Genomic DNA, 23,554 nt, shown 5'->3' with positions numbered 1-23,554 from the left:
GTCAGGCTGGTCTCTAACTAAGGACCTCAAGTGATCCGCCCACCTCGGCCTCCCAAAGTGCTAAGATTACAGGCATGAGCCAGGGCACCTGGCCTCCATCAGGTCTTCGAAGTCCTGGGATTACAGGTATGAGCCACCCCACCCAGCTGCAATTTACTGTTTAGCAAAAAATAGGTACTAGCTGAACTGCAGACCAATGCATCTTTTCGTAAGTGCAATGGACTTTTATCCATTAATTTAATCATTGACCTTTCATTTAGACTTAACTATCTAAAACATACCTTTAGTTGAATTTAAAACTCCTTAGTGAGTGATTCTTAAGTGGAGGCATTGGAGGAGGAAAGCAGCACAGCTCCCCTCACTCACTAAGAGGCATAGATCAGAAGTTCTAGAGGGGTACATTTACAAATTTTTTTAAAGCACACATTCAATATTATAATTCTGTATTTAAAGAACAAGAAAATAATTCTAATTATATCCACAACATAACTAAAAGTAAAGCTTGGCCAGGCATGGTGGCTCATGCCTGTAATCCCAGCACTTTGGGAGGCCGAGGCGGGTGGGTCACCTGAGGTTAGGAGTTTGAGACCAGCCTGATCAACATGGCGAAACCCCACCTCTACCAAAAAATACAAAAAAATTAGCCAGGCATGGTGGTGCACGCCTGTAGTCCCAGCTACTCTGGAGGCTGGGGCACGAAAATCGCTTGAACCCAGGTGGCAGAGGTAGCAGTGAGCCGAGATCATGCCACTGCACTCCAGCTTGGGCGACGGAGAGAGACTCCGTCTCCAAAAAAAAGATACAAATAAAAATTTAAAAAATAAAAGCAAAGCTTGACAAAATTTTGGCTGATGGATACAGGGTATGACATTATCTTCTGCCACTCACAAGGAAAGGCAAACTACACTTGGATGTGTGCAACAAAATTCTGAAGTACCATGAGACTTTTACGTTTATCAGGAGGGGACAAAGAGAGTTACAAACACTGTTTTGGGGCCAGGGACAGTGGCTCAAGCCTGTAATCCCAACACTCTGGGAGCCTGAGGTTGGAAGATCACCTGAGCTCAGGCATTCGAAACCAGCTTGGGCAATATAGGGAGACCCCCCCCATCTACAAAAAAATTTTTAAAAATTAGCCAGGTGTGGTGGTATGTGCCTGTTATCCCAGCTGTTCAGGAGGCTGGGGCAGGAGGATCCCTTGAGCCCAAGAGGTTGAGGTTATAGTGAGCCATGATCACATCACTGACTGCACTCCAGTCTGAGCAACAGAGCAAGACCCTGTCTCTTAAAAAAAAAAAAAAAAAAAAAAAAAGAAAAGAAAGAAAGAAAAAAGAAACACTGCTTTGGTCCACAAAGGAAACACTGCTTTGGTCCATATACAGTATTTCTAATCTGTATTTCATGCTTATGCCCAAGATTAAAAATTAGTGAAATGAAAAAAGACTTCTTACTTGAAAATAAGGCAAGCCATTTCTTCATCGACTTTTTTTTAGTTCCTATATGCAAGGTGAGGAATTACTTTTGCTGTTAAAGAAGGCACTTTAACAAAGAGGTATGATCATACACATTTGGCATGTACGTTTGAAAGCACTGCTTTCCTCCATTCCTCCAGCCACTGATAGGCTATCTCTCTTATGTGGTGGGTCTGCACAGTTCCCAGGTGTGCTGGAGTTTCCTGTTCTGAATCTCTGCCAATAAAAACATCCACAGTCCCTGCGTGGGTGGCACCAGGAAAGGCAGGTGCTCAGAACTGTGGTGAGCTGACTGTTCAAGTTATGTTTAGGGTTTAGCTTGTTTTTGTTAAGGTTTGCTTGTTTAATTTGAATATAAGACCAGATTTCTAGCTAGGCGGTGATAACTCTGGAATTCTTTTCCAAAAATGACATCACAGCATTTCTGATGACTTGAGTAGGAGACACTATTGAGAGAATATTCTAAAGAACATGCAAGTAAATATGTAGTAAATAGTTTTGGGTTGGAGACAGGGGTAGGATTCTACTTTCAGGACAACTTTGACATAAGTACAGTTTTTTTCCAGCCAAAAAGCTGCTCTTAAGTTCAACTTAATAAAAGTAAATACTGATATCAATCCTAATACTGTGCAAGTTGCAACTTTCTTATCTATCCATGGAGGTAATGACATATCACAAGGCCACTCTAAAAAATAATGTACATGAAAGCCTTTTCTTTATGGTAATGGAATGCATTATTCCATTTTCATACTGTCATGAAGAAATATCTGAGGCTGGGTAATTTATAAAGAAAAAGAGGTTTAATGGACTCATAGTTCCACATGGCTAGGGAGGCCTCACAATCATGGTGGAAGGTGAAAGAGGAGCAAAGGCATGTCTTACATGGCAACAGGCAACAGAAAGTGTGCAGGGGAACTGCCCTTTATAAACCATCAGATCTCATGAGACTTATTAACTATCACAAGAACAGCACAGGAAAACCTGCCCCCATTCCCCATGATTCAATTACCTCCCACCGGGTAATTACCTCCCTCCCATGACAAGTGTGGATTATAGGAGCTACAATTCAAGATGAGATTTGGGTGGGAACACAGCCAAACCATATCAGAGAATATAAAAATTACCACTTTAACAAATATGGATCATCTTTAAAATGGCTTTCACTGAATGCTTTATTAGAATAGGTTCTCTGTCTACCACTTTAAACATAATTTGTAACTTATTTGAATTTATTCTCAAAACTCCAAAATGTAGCTACCCCCAATATTCCAAGTGCATCAAATACATAACAATTGCATAAAATCACTGTTTGTGTCCCAGGATTGTGACATAAGAATAAAATGGCCAACCATTTCGTCAGAATCTCACAAGGACCAACCATCGCACTGAAGACAGGAGTGGCACACACAAAGGTACAGAGGCAAAAAGCAGCAAGAAAAATTTGGGCCAGTGTAACACCTACAGGTTGGCTAGAACACAAAAACCAGTAAGTGAGAGAAGGAGGGGCAAGGCTAGAGGGCCAGGCAAGGGCCAGAGCTTGCAGGCCTTCGGAGTAGGGAGTTTGAAGTTTTCCTAAAAGTAATGAGTGTCACTGGGCATTTAAACAGAAAAATCATATGGTCCAATCTTTTAGAAAAATCACTCAGATGTACAACTGAGGACAAGCAATCCCATTAAGGGTTTATGACTAATTGTGGCCAACAGTAATGAAGGTGGCCAGGCACAGTAGCTCCCGCCTGTAGTCCCAACACTTTGGGAGGCTGAGGCAGGAGGGTCACTTGAGGCCAGGAGTTTAAGACAAGGCTGAGCAAAATAGCAAGATGCCATCTCCACACAAAAATTTTTTTTTAATTAGCCGGCCATGGTGGCACATGCCTGGTGTTGCAGCTACTCAAGAAGCTGAGATAGGAGGATTGCTTGAGCCTAGAAGTTTGAGGCTGCAGTGAGCTATGATCACGCCACTGCACTCCAGCCTGGGGAACACAGTGAGACCCTATCTCAAAAAAAAAAAAAAAAAAAAAAAAAGTAAATAAAGGCATGAATTAAGACACAGTAGTGAAAGAAAAGTGGGACTGATTTATGAGGCATTAAGAAGGTAAACACAAAAGAACTCTGATTTAACAAAACAGGTAAGGAAGGAAGAGAAATAAGAAGTTAAGATACATTCCAGGTTTCTGACTTAAACAACCAGAGGTGTCATGCACTGAGAATTGAGAAGGAGGAATATGGATTCAGAAGAATGCCGACAAATGGGCTGTCATTTTTGGTAGTAAGGGAAGGTTGTATGGTGTGGCTGAAAAATGAGTTCACGTTAGTTTAGTATGATGTACCTGTGTACCCAAATGGAACTGTCCAGAAATAGTAAATAAGGGTCTTGAACACAGAGATGAGATTTGGAAATAACAGCCCCAAGACAGTGGATGGAAGAAGGCAGGAAAAGTGAAGCAAGTACATGGCCAGGGACTGAGCATCAAGGAACTGCAACAAAAGATGTAGCAAATCACATCAAAAGCAGAGTACAATTTATTCTAAAAGACACCTCAAAATCGCTCCTGAAAAAATTTGTTATTAGGTTCTTTCAGCAGTTAATTTTATTGAAATTATTAATTTTTAATTCCATGAAAAAACACCACAGGAATCTCACATTGTTGTATTTAATTAGAATTCACTATGTGCGCTATTCAGTCTCGCACTGAATCCAGAAACATCCTGGAAATGAAGTATGAAACGCCCACACCATACTCACTATTATTCCAAAATCCTAGAAACCATTTTTATAATCTTCTCACTTATTTTAGCAGGTAGTTTAGATTGGTTTATTGCCATAAATGAGTTCTCTTAGCTTTTCTACCTCTCTTCCAGTGTAAATAACAATCAGGTATTTTTCTTATAGTGAAAGATGTATAGGACCATGAACCAGATTATTTGTTCACTGTAACCAGCTAAACAAAGGACTGTTACTAAAAACTTTTCTAAGATATAGAAATGGCTAGTTATGCAGGCTGCTTTTCCTACTAAACAAAACAAAATCTCTTTAGCATAAAGGCAAAACATAGCAGTTAACTTCTGAACTATAGCCAAAATTTCCTACAATCTAGGTGTCACATACAACTGTACGATGTGGATATCAGTATAACTGTAAGTGTGAAAACTTGGTGTGGGGGGAACAATTTCTGAGGAAGCACCAACTGACCTGAAGTTTCAGAGGGGCTAGCAAGACACATGGAGAGGTGCTGCAAGATTCATTCATCCCTAAATGCTACTGAAAATCCTACTTTGTGATTGTAACCATCTAAAAAGAAATCTGTCTCCATACAGGGAGTGTAGAGTTGCGTTAAAGATTATAGCCAAAGAACCACCCTTTCAGGACCTTTTTGATAATCTACTTCCAAACTACTGAATTTTTAATGTTTTGATTTACACTTTTTTTTTTTTTTGAGACAAAGTTTCTCTCTTGTTGCCCAGGCTGGAGTGAAACGGCACAATCTCAAAACAAAACAAATAAACAAAAGGCCCTAGGCTCTTCATTAGTTCCATGGGTTTTCCAGTATCTAGCAGAGTTAAAACAAAGTTGCTCTTTTTTTTTCTTTTTTGAGACGGAGTTTCGCTCTTGTTGCCCATGCTGGAGTACAGTGGCGCCATCTCGGCTCACTACAACCTCTGCCTCCCAGGTTCAAGCAATTCTCCTGCCTCAGCCTCCCGAATAGCTGGGACTACAGGCATCCACCACCATGCCCAGCTAATTTTTTGTATTTTTAGTAGAAACGGGGTTTCACCATGTTGGCCAGGCTGGTCTCGAACTCCTGACCTCAGGTGATCCACCTGCCTCGGCCTCCCAAAGTGCTAGGATTAAAGGCATGAGCCACTGCGCCCAGCCCAAAATTGCACTTTCTAAGGAAAAACAATGTTCCACTTAATTGTATTTCTTTGTATTCTTCCCCAGAGTGTCTGATTCCTCTCTATCTAGGCAAGAAGAATGCACATGTGAACAGGTAAAAATTCAACTAAAGAGACAACTCGGCCGGGCGCGGTGGCTCATGCCTGTAATCCCAGCACTTTGGGAGGCCGAGGCAGGCGGATCACGAGGTCAGGAGTTTGAGACCAGCCTGGCCAATATGGTGAAACCCCGTCTCTACTAAAAATACAAAAATTAGCCAGGTGTGGTGGAACGTGCGGGTAGTCCAGCTACTCGGAAGGCTGAGGCAGAATTGCTTGAATCCAGGAGGCAGTGGTTGCAGTGAGCCGAGATGGCGCCACTGCACTCCAGCCTGGGCAATAGAGCAAGACTCTGTCTCAAAAAAAAGAAAAAAAGACAGACAACTCAAGCTCAGCTTGCTCCCTCAGACACAGCAGGATGTGTGAGACACTCCTCTGAGTGCCATGTCATTGGCAGCTGGGCACCATAACGGGACTGTGATGCTGTCAGCATTTTTCATTGGTTCTACTGCCCAACTTGGAGTCGGCTTACTTCCCCTTTCCAAAGTCTTAATTTCACCAAGTGAGATTTATAACCATAGAGAAAGAGGCGTCAAATGCCTTCCCCACCCCCACCCCCACCACCTGTTGAAATGACCTTAGAATTTCAGCCTTTTATAGTAAAACTGAGTCCTGTTATATTGAAAATCCTTCAGGGAAATATTCTACTACTTCTGGTCTGTTATTAATTTGTATCCCACAACAGATCCTAAGCTACTTTGAAACAGCTGACATTTTCTCTCTCAGTCATTATCTCCAGTGCCCAGGACAGAGCCCAAAACAGAGCATGTTAGATAACCTGGTAAACATTTGTAGAAAGAGAATTAACAATAAGATGTGTAAACTCACTTATACCTTAGTGTGAATGAACTTCTTCAGGCCCTTTCCTGAGAAATTTTGGGTAGATTATACACTGCGTGGGAAGAGTTAACAGAGCCCTGAAGAGAAGTGAGCCTAAGAAAGGCTCCTCCTCAGTTCTGCCTAGAAACATTGTCCTGCTGTGGATCAATCTAAAAGTTCTTCAAAGGAAACCCCAGACTTTTGCTTGAACGGCATATGGAAGTATCTTGTTCTTCTATGGAAGTCTCTCTACACTTCAGAAATATAGTTCGAGACATTAATAATTTGCAATTGTTTATTCACCACAAAGTAGGACCAAGAAAACAGGGACCCTTCTTTCTAATCCCAGAATGCATGGTAGAGCACTCAACCAATCACTAACATTTAAATTAATCAACAACATAAAGAACATCGTATTTGCAGAATGTTATCTAGTCAATGCAATATGATGAATGATTAAAACCCAGCTCCTGGTGCTTGCTTCAGCAGCACTTCGAACAACAATCTACTAAAATTGGAACGACACAGAGAAGATTAGCGTGACCCCTGCACAAGGATGACATGCAAATTCATGAAGCATTCCATATTTTAAATAAATAAATAATTAAAATAAAAATCCCAGCTCTTAGAGTCAGATAAGCCTGGGGTTGAATTCTGGCTCCACTTCTTACTTAAACTCTGTAAGCCTGAGTTGCCATATCTGAAAAGAAAGATATTAACGAAGTCTATCAGAGAATTGTGGTAAGGTTCAAATAGGAACGCATCTAAAGTGCTTAGCCACAGGAAAGTACTCAAGAAATGTGCACCATCATTTGGAGACCTAGATTCCATTCCACCGCCACCTCCCTGTATATCCTTAGGCTAGTCACTTGCTATAAAGAAGTAATGGAAACAAGGAGACAGAACTAGCTGTACTCTAACACCAGGATTATTAATCATGAGTACGGTAATAGGAAATAGACCAAAACTTTGAAAAATAAAAGGCTTAAACAAATTCCAGATATTTTTTGGCATGTATTTGAAGCTTGCATATGCTTGATCACAGATGACTCAGCATTCGAATATCAAAGTGAAAAAGCGTGACCAGTTAAACTTAAAGCAGATATTCTCAAATAACAGTGCCTGTGGTAGATGAGGGACTTTATGAAACACCTTTGTGTGTGTGTGTGTGTGTGCGTTGAAGGAAAGAGAAAGGGGTAGGGGACAGGGGAAGAGAGAGAGATCTCAACAATAACTGGCTTAAAGACTATCTTGTAACCATTTTTTCAGCACTAAGTTTAAATCTGTTTTCTTCCTCAGCCCTTAACATCTATCAGTCATATATGTATTACCTAGCACCCAAGTAATGGCCATTGTTCAATCTAGATGCTGTGTTATACAGGGCCATTACAAATGCATAGGGCCATTCTGTAGGAATCAAAGGGCATCCAGAGGCCAGGCTGGTTTTCAGTCCCCACTTACCCCTGAGTTGGGCACCCTTGTGCAATGGCACAATCATATATAGATATACAGCAGTCAGGCAGAGAAACACAAAGATCTTCACACATCTAACTAGCATACCTGTACAACTGTTTATATGATATATACCCACACATACACAAACATGACTGAAAAAGTTGTCAAAGACTGAACTGAGTAAAAAGAAAAAAGATATTCATCGAAATGGAAAACACAAAGTTCCACAGAGTGCAAAAGAAAAACCAGGTTCCTTCCATCACTTTCAGCTACCCAGTACTGCGATATTGTAGCCAACTGGAACTTTGGGGACTAGTAGATAGAGACTTTGACACTGCAAAATTCTCATCCCTGGCAAAGCTGTGGTCTCTCCGGCAATTGCTCACTCTCTCTCTCTCAAAACAAAACAAAACAAAAAAAACACCCACAGACACCAAAGGATCTACTTACCTGAATTTGCAAAAACGATGATAAACAAAAGACTGCTGTTGTCTTGACTGCATTAAAAAATCTGTAATCCCAGGCAGGAATATGGTAAATATTGGAACTAGTCTTTAAATGTTAACTCTGTCAATTCTGCCTTCTTTTGGGGCTTTTCTCTCTCAGACACCCAGTGCTCATATAGAAAAGACACCAAACTATTTTTGTTTGCTATTATATATGCATATCTCCCCTGCTAAACTTTACAATGATTACTTTCCTTAAATGGTAAGGACATGTTACTACATTTTTAACACTTTTTGTACCTAGCTCATTGACCTGCATACCACGGCAGTTTCAATAGCTATTTAAAGAACAGAAATTCCAGGTTAAATATGGTACCGTATTTACATGCATAAAGAGACAGCGTACAAGAATATTCATTGCAGCATTGTTTAGAATGAGTTTGGAAGCAATCTAAATGCCCATCAAAGGGAGAATGCACAGAGTATAATATAGTCAAACAATACAAACCATTTAAGTTAAAATGGAAAGAATTTGAGTTATCAGTTCACACTGAGGTATTATGTGGATAAGTCACAAACATGATGTGGAATGGAAGAAAAGTAAGTTGCAGAATGATACAAATAGTATAATAGTATTTATATAAGGTTTTAAAACTCTCAGCATAACCTAGCATTACCTTTGTCTTAGAATTTATTACAGTCTTGCCCATTCCTCATATGCATACTAAAGACCTAAGGAATATTCACTCTAAAAATAATAGAAAATCAAGGTTAAAAAAAAAGACTATTCATCATATAAAGTTACCCCAAATGACGGGGAGGGAGGTTGATTTAGTAATGGAAATCACTTAGCCCTTGAAGTCAGTTGATATGTGTTTTATTGCCATTCTACTACCCACCAAGACACTTTCACTGAGCTACAGTTTTCTCACCTAAATGGGATTGACCGTGCTCACCTTGCAGGATAAAGTGAAAGAATTTATGTTAAAGTGTCATGCAGAAGGTCTTAGATTTGTTTTTTGCCTAACCAGCCAAAAAGTCATAATAATGCTCTACAGGGAGAAAACGCTGAATCTGCACCTTTTGTATCTAATTTACTATATGGTTAAAAAAATTGTCAAAAAACACAACAGGAAGAGGGAAGAAGCAACCCTTCACCTTCCTCATCCCAGTCCCTAATCCGGCTGACTCCCGTGTTTTCTACATTTAGCCCAGAGGGCAAAAAAAGCCGGGGAGACGGGAAGGCACGGAACCGTGACTCTTGCAGGACCCCCTTTGGAACTCCAGTGACCTTCGTACAAATCTCTTTCATTCCTCCAAACTCCACCCCCCGTCCCGCCAACATACGCACACCCCTCTGCGGCCAGGGAGGCAGGTGAAGAACTACACAACTGGCATAGTCACGAAAGAGACCACAAAAATGACAGGGCGATGTCTGGGGTTGAAGGTTCTGGGGTTCTGTTTGTTTTCAAACATTAAAAGAAGGGCTCCTCTGGACTGTGTCTACTCTGCCGAGGGGAAAGGAGGACGATCTCGGCAAGTAAGTTCTGCGACCTGCTTGCAAACACATAGCTCTGCAGCTGGATTCCATATAAAGACGGGCACGCCGAGGCCCCAGAAGCGGCAGGCTCTGTTTGCAACTCGACAGACCCCCCTGCTCGCACCCTTTGGCACGGGGACCCACCGACATGCACACTCGGAGGCAGACACAGCCCACACGCGGGATGCGCTCGGGGGCCCTACGCGGGTCCCCCAGGCTGGCCTCGGCGGGCGCCGCGCCTCACCTGTCTTAAAGACCATCTTGTCATCGTCTTTGGAGCCGAAGGTTTCCAGCATGGACACGAAGAGCACCCCGCAAGCGTTCTGGATGCCGAACACTGACCCGTTGCACCACATGGCCGCCAGCATCACCAGCCAGCCCCAGCCGCCCTCGGGGGGTTCGGGGGGCTCATGGGGCTCCGCGTCCGCCGGCCCCGCCAGCTCCATCTCCACCTTCTCGACAGCCGCCTCGGGGCTGTCCGAGGGTCCCGGGCCGGGCGGCGGAGCAGCCCCCGTGGGCGCGGGGCCGAGCGGCTGCGCCTCGCTCGTGCCCCGCGCGGAGTCCGGCTCCTCCTGGGAGAGCACCATGGCCCGAGGCGGCCCCCTCAGGCACCGGAGAAGCGCGAGGGACGCGAGTTACCAGCGGGCTCCCGGAGGAGCTGCGGGGCTCCTGGCGGGCTAACGAGGCCGAGGCGAGGGCGGCGGAGCCCTGGCGGGCGGGCCGGCGGGCAGCGCGCAGGCGGCCGCGAGGACAGCTGGCGCGCGCGAACGCCTCGGGGATCGACACCAAAGCCTCTAGGTCACAGCCCCGCACCCCCAACTGAGCCCACGGCCAGCCGCCGGTTCTTAAAAGCACCTCCCGCCCCGCCGGCTGGGGGCGTGGCCGGGAGCGGGACGTGCCCCCACAGCCTTCAGATGATTGGGCCTCGGAGAGCGGAGGCGGGGCGCCCCGCGGCGCGCGGCCCCAGGTGCCCGCTGCAGACGCTGTCTGCGCGCGCGTCTGCGACGGGGCCTCCTCCTGCTCAGAGAGGGGCACAGATGTGTGGGTCACCCCGCCTCAAAGCATGAGTAGAAGGGGCGCGTCTCCTAGGTGCGGGCGCGGTGGGCCTTCAGGAGAGCCACACTGGATCTTTAGCCTCAACTCACCGACACAGCGTCACAGTCACACTAACATTGTCTCGATTGTGTTTGTTTTATGTTTTGGCATTCACCTCTCAGTACTAATTATAATATGTAAGATTCGTTATGCCACCTGGCTTCTTAAAGAAGTCATCTGAAGGATCAAAGGCCTTATTTTATTACTTCAGTTCCATTGTCTTGCATTCGTATACAATTTCCTTGTGAATATTTGGCACACCGAAGATGCTTATTTTCAGTCCTCACTGGACTGCAATTCCGAAGTCTTCAACCAACAAACATTTTTAACAGACAGCTAGAAAGCATTACTTTTCAACTGCATCACAGTCGTTTTCACTTTAAACAAAAACTAAAACCTGTGTTCAACTCCTCTGTCTCCCTGAAGCATGGAGTGCCATCCTACGTAAAAGAAAGGAAGAGTAACCTGCTATGCAATATTGAGGATGCTTCTTAATTTCTGTTATTCGTATTCTTCACTTCAATCAAAGTTAAAATATGCTAGTTACTTGATGTGCCCACCACTGTGATAGAGTACACAGATGAGTGCGATCGATCACGTTTCTGCCTCTTGTCAGTTCATAAACTGGTAGGAAAAAAGAGTCCTGGGAGAGACTAGGAGGCTCAGATGATGGGTTATAATACATGTACAAAAGAGAGAGGTGAGATAGTCCCTTAAATTCTCTCCAAGCACTGTAGAAGAGCCTCTACAGCAAGCAGGCTTTGGCTGAAGCCCTGATTCATACATACGACTTCAGTGGGTCAAAACAGGAAAAGACATTGCAGGTAGAGAAAATAGCATAAACTAAGGAAAGCAAGCCATGCTTCGTTGTGGAATGGGGAACATAGCTCAAGTGCAATCTGCCTTAGAAATGAGGGTAAAATAGTAAACTAAGGAATAGGCACATAAGTGCACAAAAATGAATGTATGAAGATGTTACCCCAGTATTGCTGGAAATAAGGAAAATTTGGAAGTATAATGTACATTGGTAGAAGACTGATTAAATACTTACTTTATAACCTCCAAAAGTTCTGAAGGTCATCTGTATTTATTGACTTTGAAAGTTGTCCACAACATATTACTGGGCAAAGAAAGCACATCGATTATGTATTTGCATGCACACAAACACACACATATGTAAGAATTATCTACGAGTCAATACTGATGTAAGTAAATGATTAAATAAATAATGAGGAGAGAATAGACAAATCTCTCCTGCAGAAATGTAAATACTTTATGAACATACTCCCTCCCTCATGGAGGTGAAGTACAATGGTTTACTCTTTAAGCGTGGGTATGCATAGTAACTTTCTTCCAAAGAGTATAGGATGGAAAGGGGGAGTGGGGGGAAGAAGTAACTTTAGGGTGCAAAAAATGGCATACTACCTCAACCAGATGTTAATGTATCCCCGATATGATGTGATGAAAATGGTACTTTACCTTTGTGGTCTTCCTGCCAAAACCCATAATCCCTGGCTAACCATCAGAAAAACATTAGACAAATCCCAGTCAAGGACAGTCTACAAAATACCCATTAAGTACTTTCATTACTGTAAAGGTCATTACAAACAAGGAAAGTCTGAGAAACTGTCACAGTCAAAAAGAGTCTAATAGGGCTGGGCGTTGTGGCTCAAGCTGGTAATCCCAGCACTTTGGGAGGCCGAGGCGGGCGGATCACTTGAAGTCAGGAGTTCGAGACCAGCCTGGCCAATATGGCGAAACCCCATCTCTACCAAAAATACAAAAATTAGCCAGGCATAGTGGCATGGGCCTGTAATCCCAGATACTCAAGTGGCTGAGGCAGAGGAATCACTTGAACCCAGAAGGCAGAGGTTGCAGTGAGCTGAGATCGTGCCACCGTACCCCAGCCTGGGTGACAGTGAGACTCCAACTCAATTAAAAAAAAAAGCCTAAGAGACGTGATAACTAAATGTAATGTGATATCCTGGATGGATACTGGAACAGAAAAAGGACATTAGATTAAAAGTAAAGAAATATGAACAAAATGTGGGCTTTAGTTAACAATAATGTATCAACATTGGGTCATTAATTGTAACAAATGAGGCAAGGTGTGGTGGCTCAAGCCTGTAATCCCAGCACTTTCGGAGGCTCAGGTGGGAGGATTGCTTGAGGCCAGGAGTTCGAGACCAGCCTGAGCAACATTGCTGAGACCAGCAATCAGGCTGGTCTCGAACTCCTGGCCTCAAGTAACATAAGTAATAATCCATCTCTTTAAAAAAAAGAGTGTTTATTTCTAACTACCAATAGGCTATTGAATGGAGCAGAGTTTTAGGTGTCCAGGAAAACTACCTTCTATTTCTATGTCCACACTAATCAATAACTCACATTGTGTTATTGGATTGACCTCATCTTCTCCATCTGAAAATATGAACCTGTTTACTTATAACTACATCATAGTGATGGTATTTTTTTTTTTTTCCTGAGATGGCGTCTCACTCTGTCACCAGGCTGGAGTACAGTGGCCCAATCTCAGCTCACTGCAACTTCCACCTCCTGGGTTCAAGCGATTCTCCTGCCTCAGCCTCCCGAGTAGCTAGGACTACAGGCGTGCACCACCATGCCCAGCTAATTTTTGTATTTTTAGTAGAGATGGGGTTTTACCATGTTGGCCAGGATGGTCTCGATCTCTTGACTTCGTAATCCGCCCGCCTCGGCCTCCCAAAGTGCTGGGATTACAGGCATGAGCCACTATGCTCAGTGCAGTGATGGTATGTTTTTAATGAGTTCCTATTTATTAAGTGCTTTGAGATCAGATAAAAAGATTTATAAAATTTTTAAAGGTATAATAGTTCATTAAATCTAAATGCCAACAGTACTTTACGTAGGCCTTTTCATCTGTAGTTTATGTTAAACTTATTTATTAAATAAAACAATACACTTGATTCCTTATTCTATTTCAAAAGACCAACCTTTCCTATTTAGGACAGTCTTATTTGTTTATTTTTATTTTGTTTTATTTTATTTTATTTTTGAGACAGAGTCTCGCTCTGTCACCCAGGCTGAAGTGCAGTGGCACAATCTCGGTTCACTGCAACTCCACCTCCTAGGTTCAAGTGATTCTCTTGCCTCAGCCTCCCAGGATGGTCTCCATCTCCTGACCTCATGATCCGCCTGCCTCTGCCTCCCGAAGTGCTAGGATTACAGGTGTGAGCCACTGTGCCCGGCCCCTTTTTTTTTTTTTTTTTGAGACAGTGTCTTGCTCTGTCCCCGAGGCTGGAGGGCAGTGGCACAATCTCAGCTCACTGCAACCTCTGCCTCCTGAGTTCAAGTGATTCTCCTGCCTCAGCCTCCCAAGTAGCTGGGATTACAAGCACGTGCCACCACGCCTAGCTATTTTTTGTATTTTCGGTAGAGACAAGGTTTTACCATGTTGGCATGTTGGCCAAGCTGGTCTTGAACTCCTCATCTCAAGTGATTTGCCCACCTCAGCCTCCCACAGTACTGAGATCACAGGCGTGAGCCACCACACAGGGCCAAAAATGCACTTTAAAAATGAGACTGAATTAATTCTCTCATCTCCACTTTTTTACCTCTCTTTCAGAAGTCCCCTCAACCTGATTCTCCTTTGGTATTACTCCTAATCCTCCCAAATCCAAGCTAAAGAACCTGGGTCCCCTTCCTGATATACTTCTCCCCTGGTTCTTTCGAATACAATCCTGTCAACTCTAGCTCCAGAAGGTCTTTTGCCTGGTTCCCTACTCTCCATCCTTGCTGCTGGTTCCTTAATGATTCCTTATCATTTCTCAAGGACCATCATAATGACCTACTAATTAGTCTTGCTGCCAACAGATTCTGCCTGCACCTATTCATTCTCTACCCTATACCTGCCCAAACTCTGTTCTGCAGCCTTAAGGCCTGCTCCTCATTTCAGGAACAAGTATAAACACCTCTATTTCTCCCTGCAGACCCTGCTTCTGAAATGACCTTCTCTCCCCTTTTCTGAATGGTGAAATCTCACTCAATCTTCAAGGCTCCACTCTAAAATGGAATTCACTTCTCTGAAGCCTTTATTGATCCTTCCTCTAGGCTTCCATGTTTTATTTATAGCAGTTTTTATGGTCAGTAGAATGGTTTTCATTCTCCTTGGCTAGTGCAGGAATTTTCAGACAGGTCAGATAGTCTTTCACAAATCTTTGAACCACAGCACCAAGTAGTGTTAGTGCACAACAAATATTTATTGAACCAAATTGAATAGAATTCAAAAATAATTTAAAGAACCACAAAGTGTGTAATTGAGAAGATTCCATATTTTCAGGTGAAAACTTTTAAATATGTTTAAATCGTGTGTTTCTTTTTTTAGTTATAGAAGTAATACAGAGCCGGGCAAAGTGGCTCACATCTGTAATCCCAGCACTTTGGGAGGCTGAGGTGGGCAGATTATTTGAGGTCAGGAGTTTGAGACCAGCCTGGCTAACATGGTGAAACCCCATCTCTACTAAAAATACAAAAAATTAGCCAGGCATGGTGGCATATGCTTGTAATCCAGCTACTTGGGAGGCTTGTAACCCAGCTACTTGGGAGGCTGAGGCAGAAGAATCCTTGAACCCAGGAGGCAGAGGTTGCAGTGAGCCAAGATCACACCATTGCACTCCAGCCTGGGCAACAAGAGCGAAACTCAGTCTAAAAAAAAAAAAAAAAAAAAAAAGGCCGGGCACAGTGGCTCACGCATGTAATCCCAACACTTTGGGAGGCCGAGGTGGGTGGATCACCTGAGGTCAGGAGTTCGAGACCAGCCTGACCAACATGGAGAAACCCCGTCTCTACTAAAAATGCAAAAATTAGCCACGGGTGGTGGCGCACGCCTGTAGTCCTAGCTACTCAGGAGGCTGAGGCAGAAGAATCACCTGAATCTGGGAAGTGGAGGTTTCAGTGAGCTGAGATTGTGCCATTGCACTCCAGCCTGGGCAACAAGAACAAAACTCCATCTCAAAAACAAAACAAAACAAAACAAAAAGGAATACAGGCCAGGTATAGTGGTTCACACCTGTAATCCTAGCACTTTGGTTTGGGAGGCCAAGGTGGGAGGATTACTTGAGCCCAGGAGTTCTAGACCAACCTAGGCAACATGGTGAGACCCTATCTCTACAGACAAAAAAAAAAAAAAAAGTAATACATGCTTCTTATAGCAAATACCATAAAAACAATAACGTTTAAATCATTTATTATAGCCCAGGCATGGTGGTTCAACCCTGTAATCCCAGCACTTCGGGAGGCCAAGGCAGGTGGATAACTTGAGGCCAGGAGTTTGAGACCAGCCTGGCCAACATGTCGAAACCCTATCTCTACAAAAATTACAAAAATTATCTGGGTGTGGGGGCAGACACCTGTAATCCCAGCTACTTGGGAGGCTGAGGCATGAGAATCACTTGAACCCAGGAGGGTGAGCCAAGATGGTGCCACTGCACTCCAGCCCGGGCAACACAGCAAGACTCTCTCTCAAATATATATATATTTATTTATTATAGAACCACTCAAATAACCCATTTTAACCTTAATATTTGTTATTAATTATGCATGTATGAGAGATACCATATTTGTTTTGTATTTTTCCTGTAAAAATGGTATAGTATCACCAGAAAAAATTAAGCAACTCTTTTGATCCTTAATTAAAATTGTTGCATTCAAGATGATAAGTGAAACATGAAGAAGCCTGATAAGATTAGGATGCCCAGAGGACAACTAGGGTCACTTATACATAGGGGTTCTGCCACAGGCCTTCTCCAGAGGTTCTTATGTCTCAAATCTATACATCAACAAACATACCTACCAATTATTATATATTATGAACCTTCAGGATTGCTCAAAAGCCACAGGTCTACTGTATTTTCTTCTAGTCTTTGTTTCTATGCATTTTTAAACAAAATGAGAATCATAGTTTTATGGACTTAATTGTGTCCCTGTCCCCAAAATTTGTATGTTGAAGCCCTAGCCCCCAGTACCTAAGAATGTGACTGTACTTGGAGGTAGCACCTTCAAAGAGCTAATTAAATTAAAATGGGGTCATTAGGGTGGACCCTAATCCAATATGACTGGAGTCCACATCAGAAGGAGATTTGAACCTAGAGAGTGACCAGGAAAAGGCCATGTGAGGACACGGGAAGGAAGACGTCTGCAAGCCAAGGAGAATGGCCTCGGGAGAAATCACACCTGCTGCTGATACCTTGATCTTGGACTTCTAGACTCCAGAAGTGTGAGAAAACACATTTCTGTTGTTTGAGCCTGGCATAGTGCCACGTGCCTGTAGTCCCAGCTACTCAGGAGGCTGAGGCAGGATGATCACTTGAGCCCAGGAGTTTGAGGCTGCAGTGTGCTATGACCACACCTGTGAATAGACACTACACTCCAGTCTGGGCAACATTTTGAGACCCCCCTGTCTCTAAAAAAACAAACAACTTCTGTTGTTTGAGTCACTAGGTCTGTGGTATTTCATTTTGGCAGCCCTATGAAACTAATGCAACATAAAAAAAATTAGCCGGGCATGGTGGTGCATGCCTGTAGACCCAGCTACTTGGAAGCCTGAGGCAAGAGAATCACTTGAGCCTAGGAGGTCGAGGCTGCAGTGAGCCATGATCATACCGCTGCACTCCAGCCTGGGTGACAGAGTGAGACCCTGTCTCTTAAAAACAAAAACTAACACAGTACACATAATAAAGCACAATTTTGTATCCTGCATATTTTACTTATCACATCATAAATAATTTCCCCATGTTATCAAATATTCTTCAAAAGCAGGATGCAAATAGCTATAAAGCATTCTACTGTGGAGATGGACCATAATTTATTTAGTCACATCCCTATCATTGTACATATAAGTTATTTCAGGTTTTCCACTATAATAAATAATACTGCAATAAACATCTTTACACACAAATCTTTGTATCTCTAACAAGTTCTTAGAATAGAGTTCTAGATGTGAGATTACTGGTGAAAAGCAATATTTTAAGGCTCCTAATACATTGCTAAATTTTAAAGAACTTTATCCATTCATACTAACACAAGTACTGTATCAAAATGCCCATGTTAGTGTACTACTTTTTTTTTTTTTTGAGACAGGGTCTCACTGTGTTGCTCAGTCTGGAGTGTAGTGGCGCGATCTCAACTCACCACAACCTCTTCCCCCTGGGCTCAAGCTGTCCTCCCACCTCAGCCTCCCGAGTAGCTGGGATCACAGGTGTACATCACCATGCCTGGCTTCTTTTTTTTTTTAATTTATTTTTAGTAGAGATGAGGTCTCAGCATGTTGCCCAGGCTGGTCTTGAACTCCTGAGCTCAAGCAATCTGCTCACCTCGGCCTCCCAAAGTGCTGGGATTACAGGCATGAGCCACTGCACCTAGCAGGAAATCTTGAATAATATAATTATTTTTAAATCTTTGCCAATTTAGGATAAAGATGAAATTTCATTGTTAGTTTCTTTTTCAAATCTTTGGTTATAAGTGAGAAAGATCGTATTTATTGACCATCTGTATTTTCTTTTTTATAAATTGTTTCTTGGTGGTCGTTCTTCACATTTGCTAACAGAGAAATTGGCTTTTACTTAGTGATATTTATTAATATTCCTCCATGTAGATCCCATGCATTTCTTGTTAGGATTATGTCAGGCATTTCATTTTCATGCTGCCAATGCTGTTGTCACTGCTTTTGGGAATGAATTTTTTTCTGTAAGAACTTCTAGCTGGTTACTGCTAATGCAGTAAAAAGCAATTAAGTTTTTATATAGTTATCTGATCCCACCACTGTAGTATATTATATTTTTGAGAAATCTGGGGAAATTTAAATATAGTGCTTCAATTATCATTAAATGATAATTTTTCTTTTAGTCTGGCATTTGACAAATGTAAAGCCAGCTCTCCTAGGTTAAAATAACACAGCATTAAAAAAATTTTTCTCTGGGAGCTAAGCTATGAGGACTCAAAGGCATAAGAATGACATGATGGACTTGGGGGACTCCAGGGAAGGGTGGGAGGAGAGTGAGAGATAAAAGACTACCCATTGGGTACAGTGTACACTGCTTGGGTACACTGCACCAAAATCTCAGAAATCAAACTAAAGACCTTCTCCATATAACCAAAAACCACATGTTCTCCAAAAACTATTAGCATTTTTAAAAACTTTAAATTTTTTTAATCATTTTCCAGTTTATGTTACATCTAAATCCTACATCTTAAATGAATACACTTTAAAAATTTTTATTTTTATGCAGTTACAAATGCCCAACCTATTTTATATTTCTAATGGAAAATAACTTCACCATTTCTTTTCTTTCTTTTTTTTTTTTTTTTGAGATGGAGTTTTGCTCTTGCTGCCCAGGCTGAAGCACGATGGCACGATCTCAGCTCACCGCAACCTCCAGCTCCCAGGTTCAAGCAATTCTCTTGCCTCAGCCTCCTGAGTAGTTGGGATTACAGGCATGTGCCATCACGCCTGGCTAATTTTGTATTTTTAGTAGATATAGGGTTTCTCCATGTTGGTCAGGCTGGTCTGGAACTCCTGACCTCAGGTGATCTGCCCCCTTGGCCTCCCAAAGTGCTGGGATTACAGGCATGAGCCACCATGCCCAGTACCATTTCATTTTTTTAATGCAACGATTTCTGTCCTCAAACATTTTGGTTCTTATCTCAGGTGTATTCAAAAGCAAAACATTGGGCATCGGTTTTTATGCTGTTAATTGTTCCATCAGATTTCTCCAGTTTTGTGCTGGGGTATGTCTATAGGACAGAGCAGAGAGCAGCCCAAGGCTCCCAGGACACCCCTCAGGCCCCCAGGACACTCCACCCTTGTGGGGTGTGATGTGGGCCCAGAGTCTGGTCTTCAGCTCTTTGTGTTCCAGAATTCAATTATCTCCCCTCACCAGAGCCATTTAGCCTCTAGAGAATGATTTAGTGAAAGCAAATTTACAGTAAAATGAATTGAGAACCTGCAATATCATTTTTAAATGTAATTTCATGTGCTGTCAGGCCAACTTGAGTATTCTTACAGGTTGCATAGTGCCTTATTTTCTAAGGGGGAAAACTCTGTGTGACAAAACCTATTACTATAAAAAGGCTCCTAGGCGATTCAGGTTAAAAAGATTTAATAATATTTAGAGAAAATGTCAGCAAGCTATGCTACCCTGATGTCTCCCCAAGTCCACTATAGAAAACATCGGCTATAATGGCAAAAGCACTTGGGTTTTTTTCTTTTTTGGGGGGTGGGAGGACAGGGTGGTGTTTTGGGACAGAGTCTCACTCTTTCTCCCAGGCTGGAGGGCAATGGCGCGATCTCAGCTCACTGCAACCTCCGCCTCCTGGGTTCAAGTGATTCTCCTGCCTCAGCCTCCCAAGTAGCTGGAACTATAGGTGCATGCCACCACACCCGGCTAATGTTTTGTTTTGTTTTGTTTTGTTTTGTTTTGTTTTGTTTTGTTTTTAGTAGAGATGGGGTTTCACCATATTGGCTAGGCTGGTGTTGAACTCCTGACCTCAGGTGATCCACATGCCTCGGCCTCCCAAAATGCTAGGATTACAGGCATGAGCCACTGCACCTGGCATTTTTTTTTTTTTTTTTTTTTGAGACAGAGCCTCACTTTGTTGCCCAGGCTGGAGTGCGATGGCACAATCTCAGCTCACTGCAACTGCAACCTCTGCCTCCAAGGTTCAAGCGATTCTCCCACCTCAGCCTCCCAAGTAGCTGGGATTACAGGTGCCCACCATCACACCTGGCTAATTTTTGTAATTTTTGCTAGAGACAAAGTTTCGCCATGTTGGCCAGGCTGGTCTCGAACTCCTGGCCTCAAGCAATCCACCTGCCTTGGCTTCCCAAAGTGCTGGGATTACAGGGTGAGCCACCATGTCCAGCCAGCATTGGGAATCAGATGAGCTTCTGTCACTTCACATCTGTGTGGCCGTGGTCCTGTCGCTAGCTTTCAAGAGGCTAGGTCTCTTGTTGTGCTTAGGGACCCACAGCAATTCCTGGGCATCTAATCCCAATTGGTCCACCCCATATGCCATCATTCTATTATGATAGCATTACCTCAGTCATGCTGTAGTTTACCTTAGATATACTTTAGTACTATTCATGAGGTTTGAAGAAACCCACATATATATATATATATATATATATATATATATATATATATATAAATGTTTTTTGTTTTTTGTTTTTTTTTTTTTGAGAAGGAGTCTTGCTCTGTTGCCCAGGCTGGAGTGCAATGGCGTGATCTCGGCTCACTGCAACCTCCACCTCCCAGGTTCAAGCAATTCTCCTGCCTCAGCCTCCCATATAGCTGGGACTACTGGCGCCTGCCACTACGTCTGGCTAACTTTTGTATTTTTAGTAGAGATGGGGTTTCGCCTCGGCCTCTCAAAGTGCTGGGATTACAGGCATGAGCCACATAGTGTTTGAAAATATCCTGGAATGACAACTGTGGTTTAGATATTTAAACAGCTTCATTTGCATACAGCAACATTGCCTAACCAGGTCTCAAGCTTTGGGAATATGTCCTATTTGTGGCCTGTGGCTCCCCATTCTGTGTCCCCAAAGCATGGCTGCTCAACAAAGGTCTCCCTTCAGCGCAGATACTTCCTACGATGTTTGTTGAAGTGTACTGAATAGAATTAAATTTACTGTCAGAAGAAGAAAAAACATGTTTAAAAAATTCCTTAATTAGAGACAGTGTCTTACTCCATCGCCCAAGCTGGAGTACAGTGGTGCAATCATAGCTCACAGCAACCTCATTCTCCTGGGCTCAAGCGGTTCTCCCACCTCGGTCTCCCAAGTAGCTAACATTTAAAACTTTTTTTGTAGAGACATAGTCTTGCTATGTTGCCCAGGCTGGTCTCAAACTCCTGTCCTCAAGGAGACTTCCTGCCTTGGCCTCCCACATTGCTGGGATTACAGGGGTGAGCACCGTGCCTGACCAAAAAAACATGTTTAATAATTTACATTTGGTGAAAATAATCGGTTTCCTTGTGGTATAGTAGAAGTTAAAAGGATTTTGGAGGAAGAAGATTTGAGCAAGTTGTGACTCAACCCCCAACAAGCTGCTGACCTCAGGCCTCAGGACTATTGAGGAAATGAAGCAGAAAAATGGCCAGAAGTTCTCTGTGACCCATGCCTCACTGTGAACGTGCTGCTGTTGTTGCAATTGCTGAAAATGATGTCCTTAGTGTAATAGCTCTTGAAATGTCGTATTCATGGACTTATACAATATTACCTCTAGAGGAGAGAGTTTATTATTTTGTCCGACCTCCTGCTTAAGGCAAAAAACTCTTCTAAAGCATCACTGTAAAACTGAAGGGCCTACGCCATGCCAAGAAACTATGTCAGTGTATGTAAACGTCAGGGAGTCCGCATTAACAACATGGCTTGCAGTTAACACCTCACCCCCTCCTCTGCTCACCTTCTGAGGGGCTCTGCATGTCACAGGCTCAATACAAACAAAGACTGCCTGCTTGGGAGGAGAGTGTGGGATGGCGTCATGGAAACTTGCTCTTCCAAATCACAGTGGAGGTGAATCCCCAAAGAGAGCCTTCTGCAGAGACAGGGAAACCTAAAACACCAGGTGGAAGGAACCTCGAGAATCACGGATTCCTGTGTTTTTAAAACATTTTTTACCATAACTCATAGTTAGAAACACGCCGGATGTCATTACCCAGTACACACACACAAACACACACAATTGGAACAACAGTCTAACAAAACAATGTTTAGATTACTAAGTACAAGACGGCACATTCTGGTGTTTTATTTCGTTTTTTGAAAACTGTAGATAAAAACTCTAAATTGATTCCACCATCTACTAATAGATTGTGCTTTGAGGTTTGAAGAACACTGATTCATTCTAACCTTTCCGTTTTACAAATGAAGAAACTGAGGCTGGGAAAAATGAAATGACAGACATTTGACTATTCCCTGACTACACGGACGTCTACAGCATGACAGCAACAAGACCCCAGGCTTCCAGAGCCTCAGCATGGCCTTGCTTCAGTAGCTCCTATACCTTCTCCTGTCCACGTGTAGAGAAATAATATTTCCTATTTCTATTTTAAAAGAGAGGAGGTTAGATGAGCCTTCCCTCCTTCTCACCTGCCCTGACCTGCCTCCATTGCTATGGCTTAACATACTAGTGACCGCAGAAAAAAGCACCCTATGGGGAATGGGGAATGTAGGGGTCTTTTTCTCCTCAAATCTTACATTGGTGGGAATTTTTTCTTCCAATTAGTTAGCCAACACTTGAGAAGGATCACCTGAAGCTTGGCCTCTGAAAATTAAAAGATAGTTCCTTTCCATGGGGAGAAATGGGATGCGGGGAGAATCCTGGTCCATGACTAACCCTGGTTGATCAAGAGCCATTTGGGCCAATTGGGCAGCTATCTGGAAGTGTGACAACCTCTATCCCGGAACTAGTTGTGATGGATTTCAGAGAAGCAAAGCAGCACCTATTTGCCCTCAGGCAAATGGCTTCCTCTACCTTCTCATCCTAAGACCATCCTACCTCCTTCCTCTCTCCCTTCTTCCTGGCTTAGATGAGGGGTAAAGGGTGTGTATTTTTCAAATGATAAACTCCTTATGAGATTGGCAGTATGTTACATACAGAATATACAGAAACTGTCATTGCCTGGTCCTGGTTATTTAAAGGAATCAGGAAAACAAATACAAAAACAAAATCAAGAATATCTTTTTGTTGGCTGTG

The 23,554-nt window shown here is 42.9% G+C and overlaps 1 protein-coding gene and 1 pseudogene across 1 annotated transcript in view; one reads left to right on the top strand and one right to left on the bottom strand.

Annotated features, from left to right (window-relative positions):
- The window catches only part of SLC16A10 (solute carrier family 16 member 10), a 153,540-nt gene extending 142,991 nt beyond the window's left edge, over positions 1-10,549 (bottom strand). The window contains exon 1 of the mRNA XM_030809565.1: positions 9,973-10,549. Coding sequence (XP_030665425.1) covers positions 9,973-10,315 — 343 coding nt within the window. The 5' untranslated portion in view covers positions 10,316-10,549. The remainder of the gene's footprint in view (positions 1-9,972) is intronic.
- LOC115834498 lies at positions 6,766-6,878 on the top strand (annotated as a pseudogene).
- Positions 10,550-23,554: the final 13,005 nt, after the last annotated feature.

Source organism: Nomascus leucogenys, chromosome 3 (genome assembly GCF_006542625.1).
Source record: "Nomascus leucogenys isolate Asia chromosome 3, Asia_NLE_v1, whole genome shotgun sequence".
Lineage (NCBI taxonomy): Eukaryota > Metazoa > Chordata > Mammalia > Primates > Hylobatidae > Nomascus > Nomascus leucogenys.
This window is presented reverse-complemented; position numbering and strand designations above follow the sequence as displayed.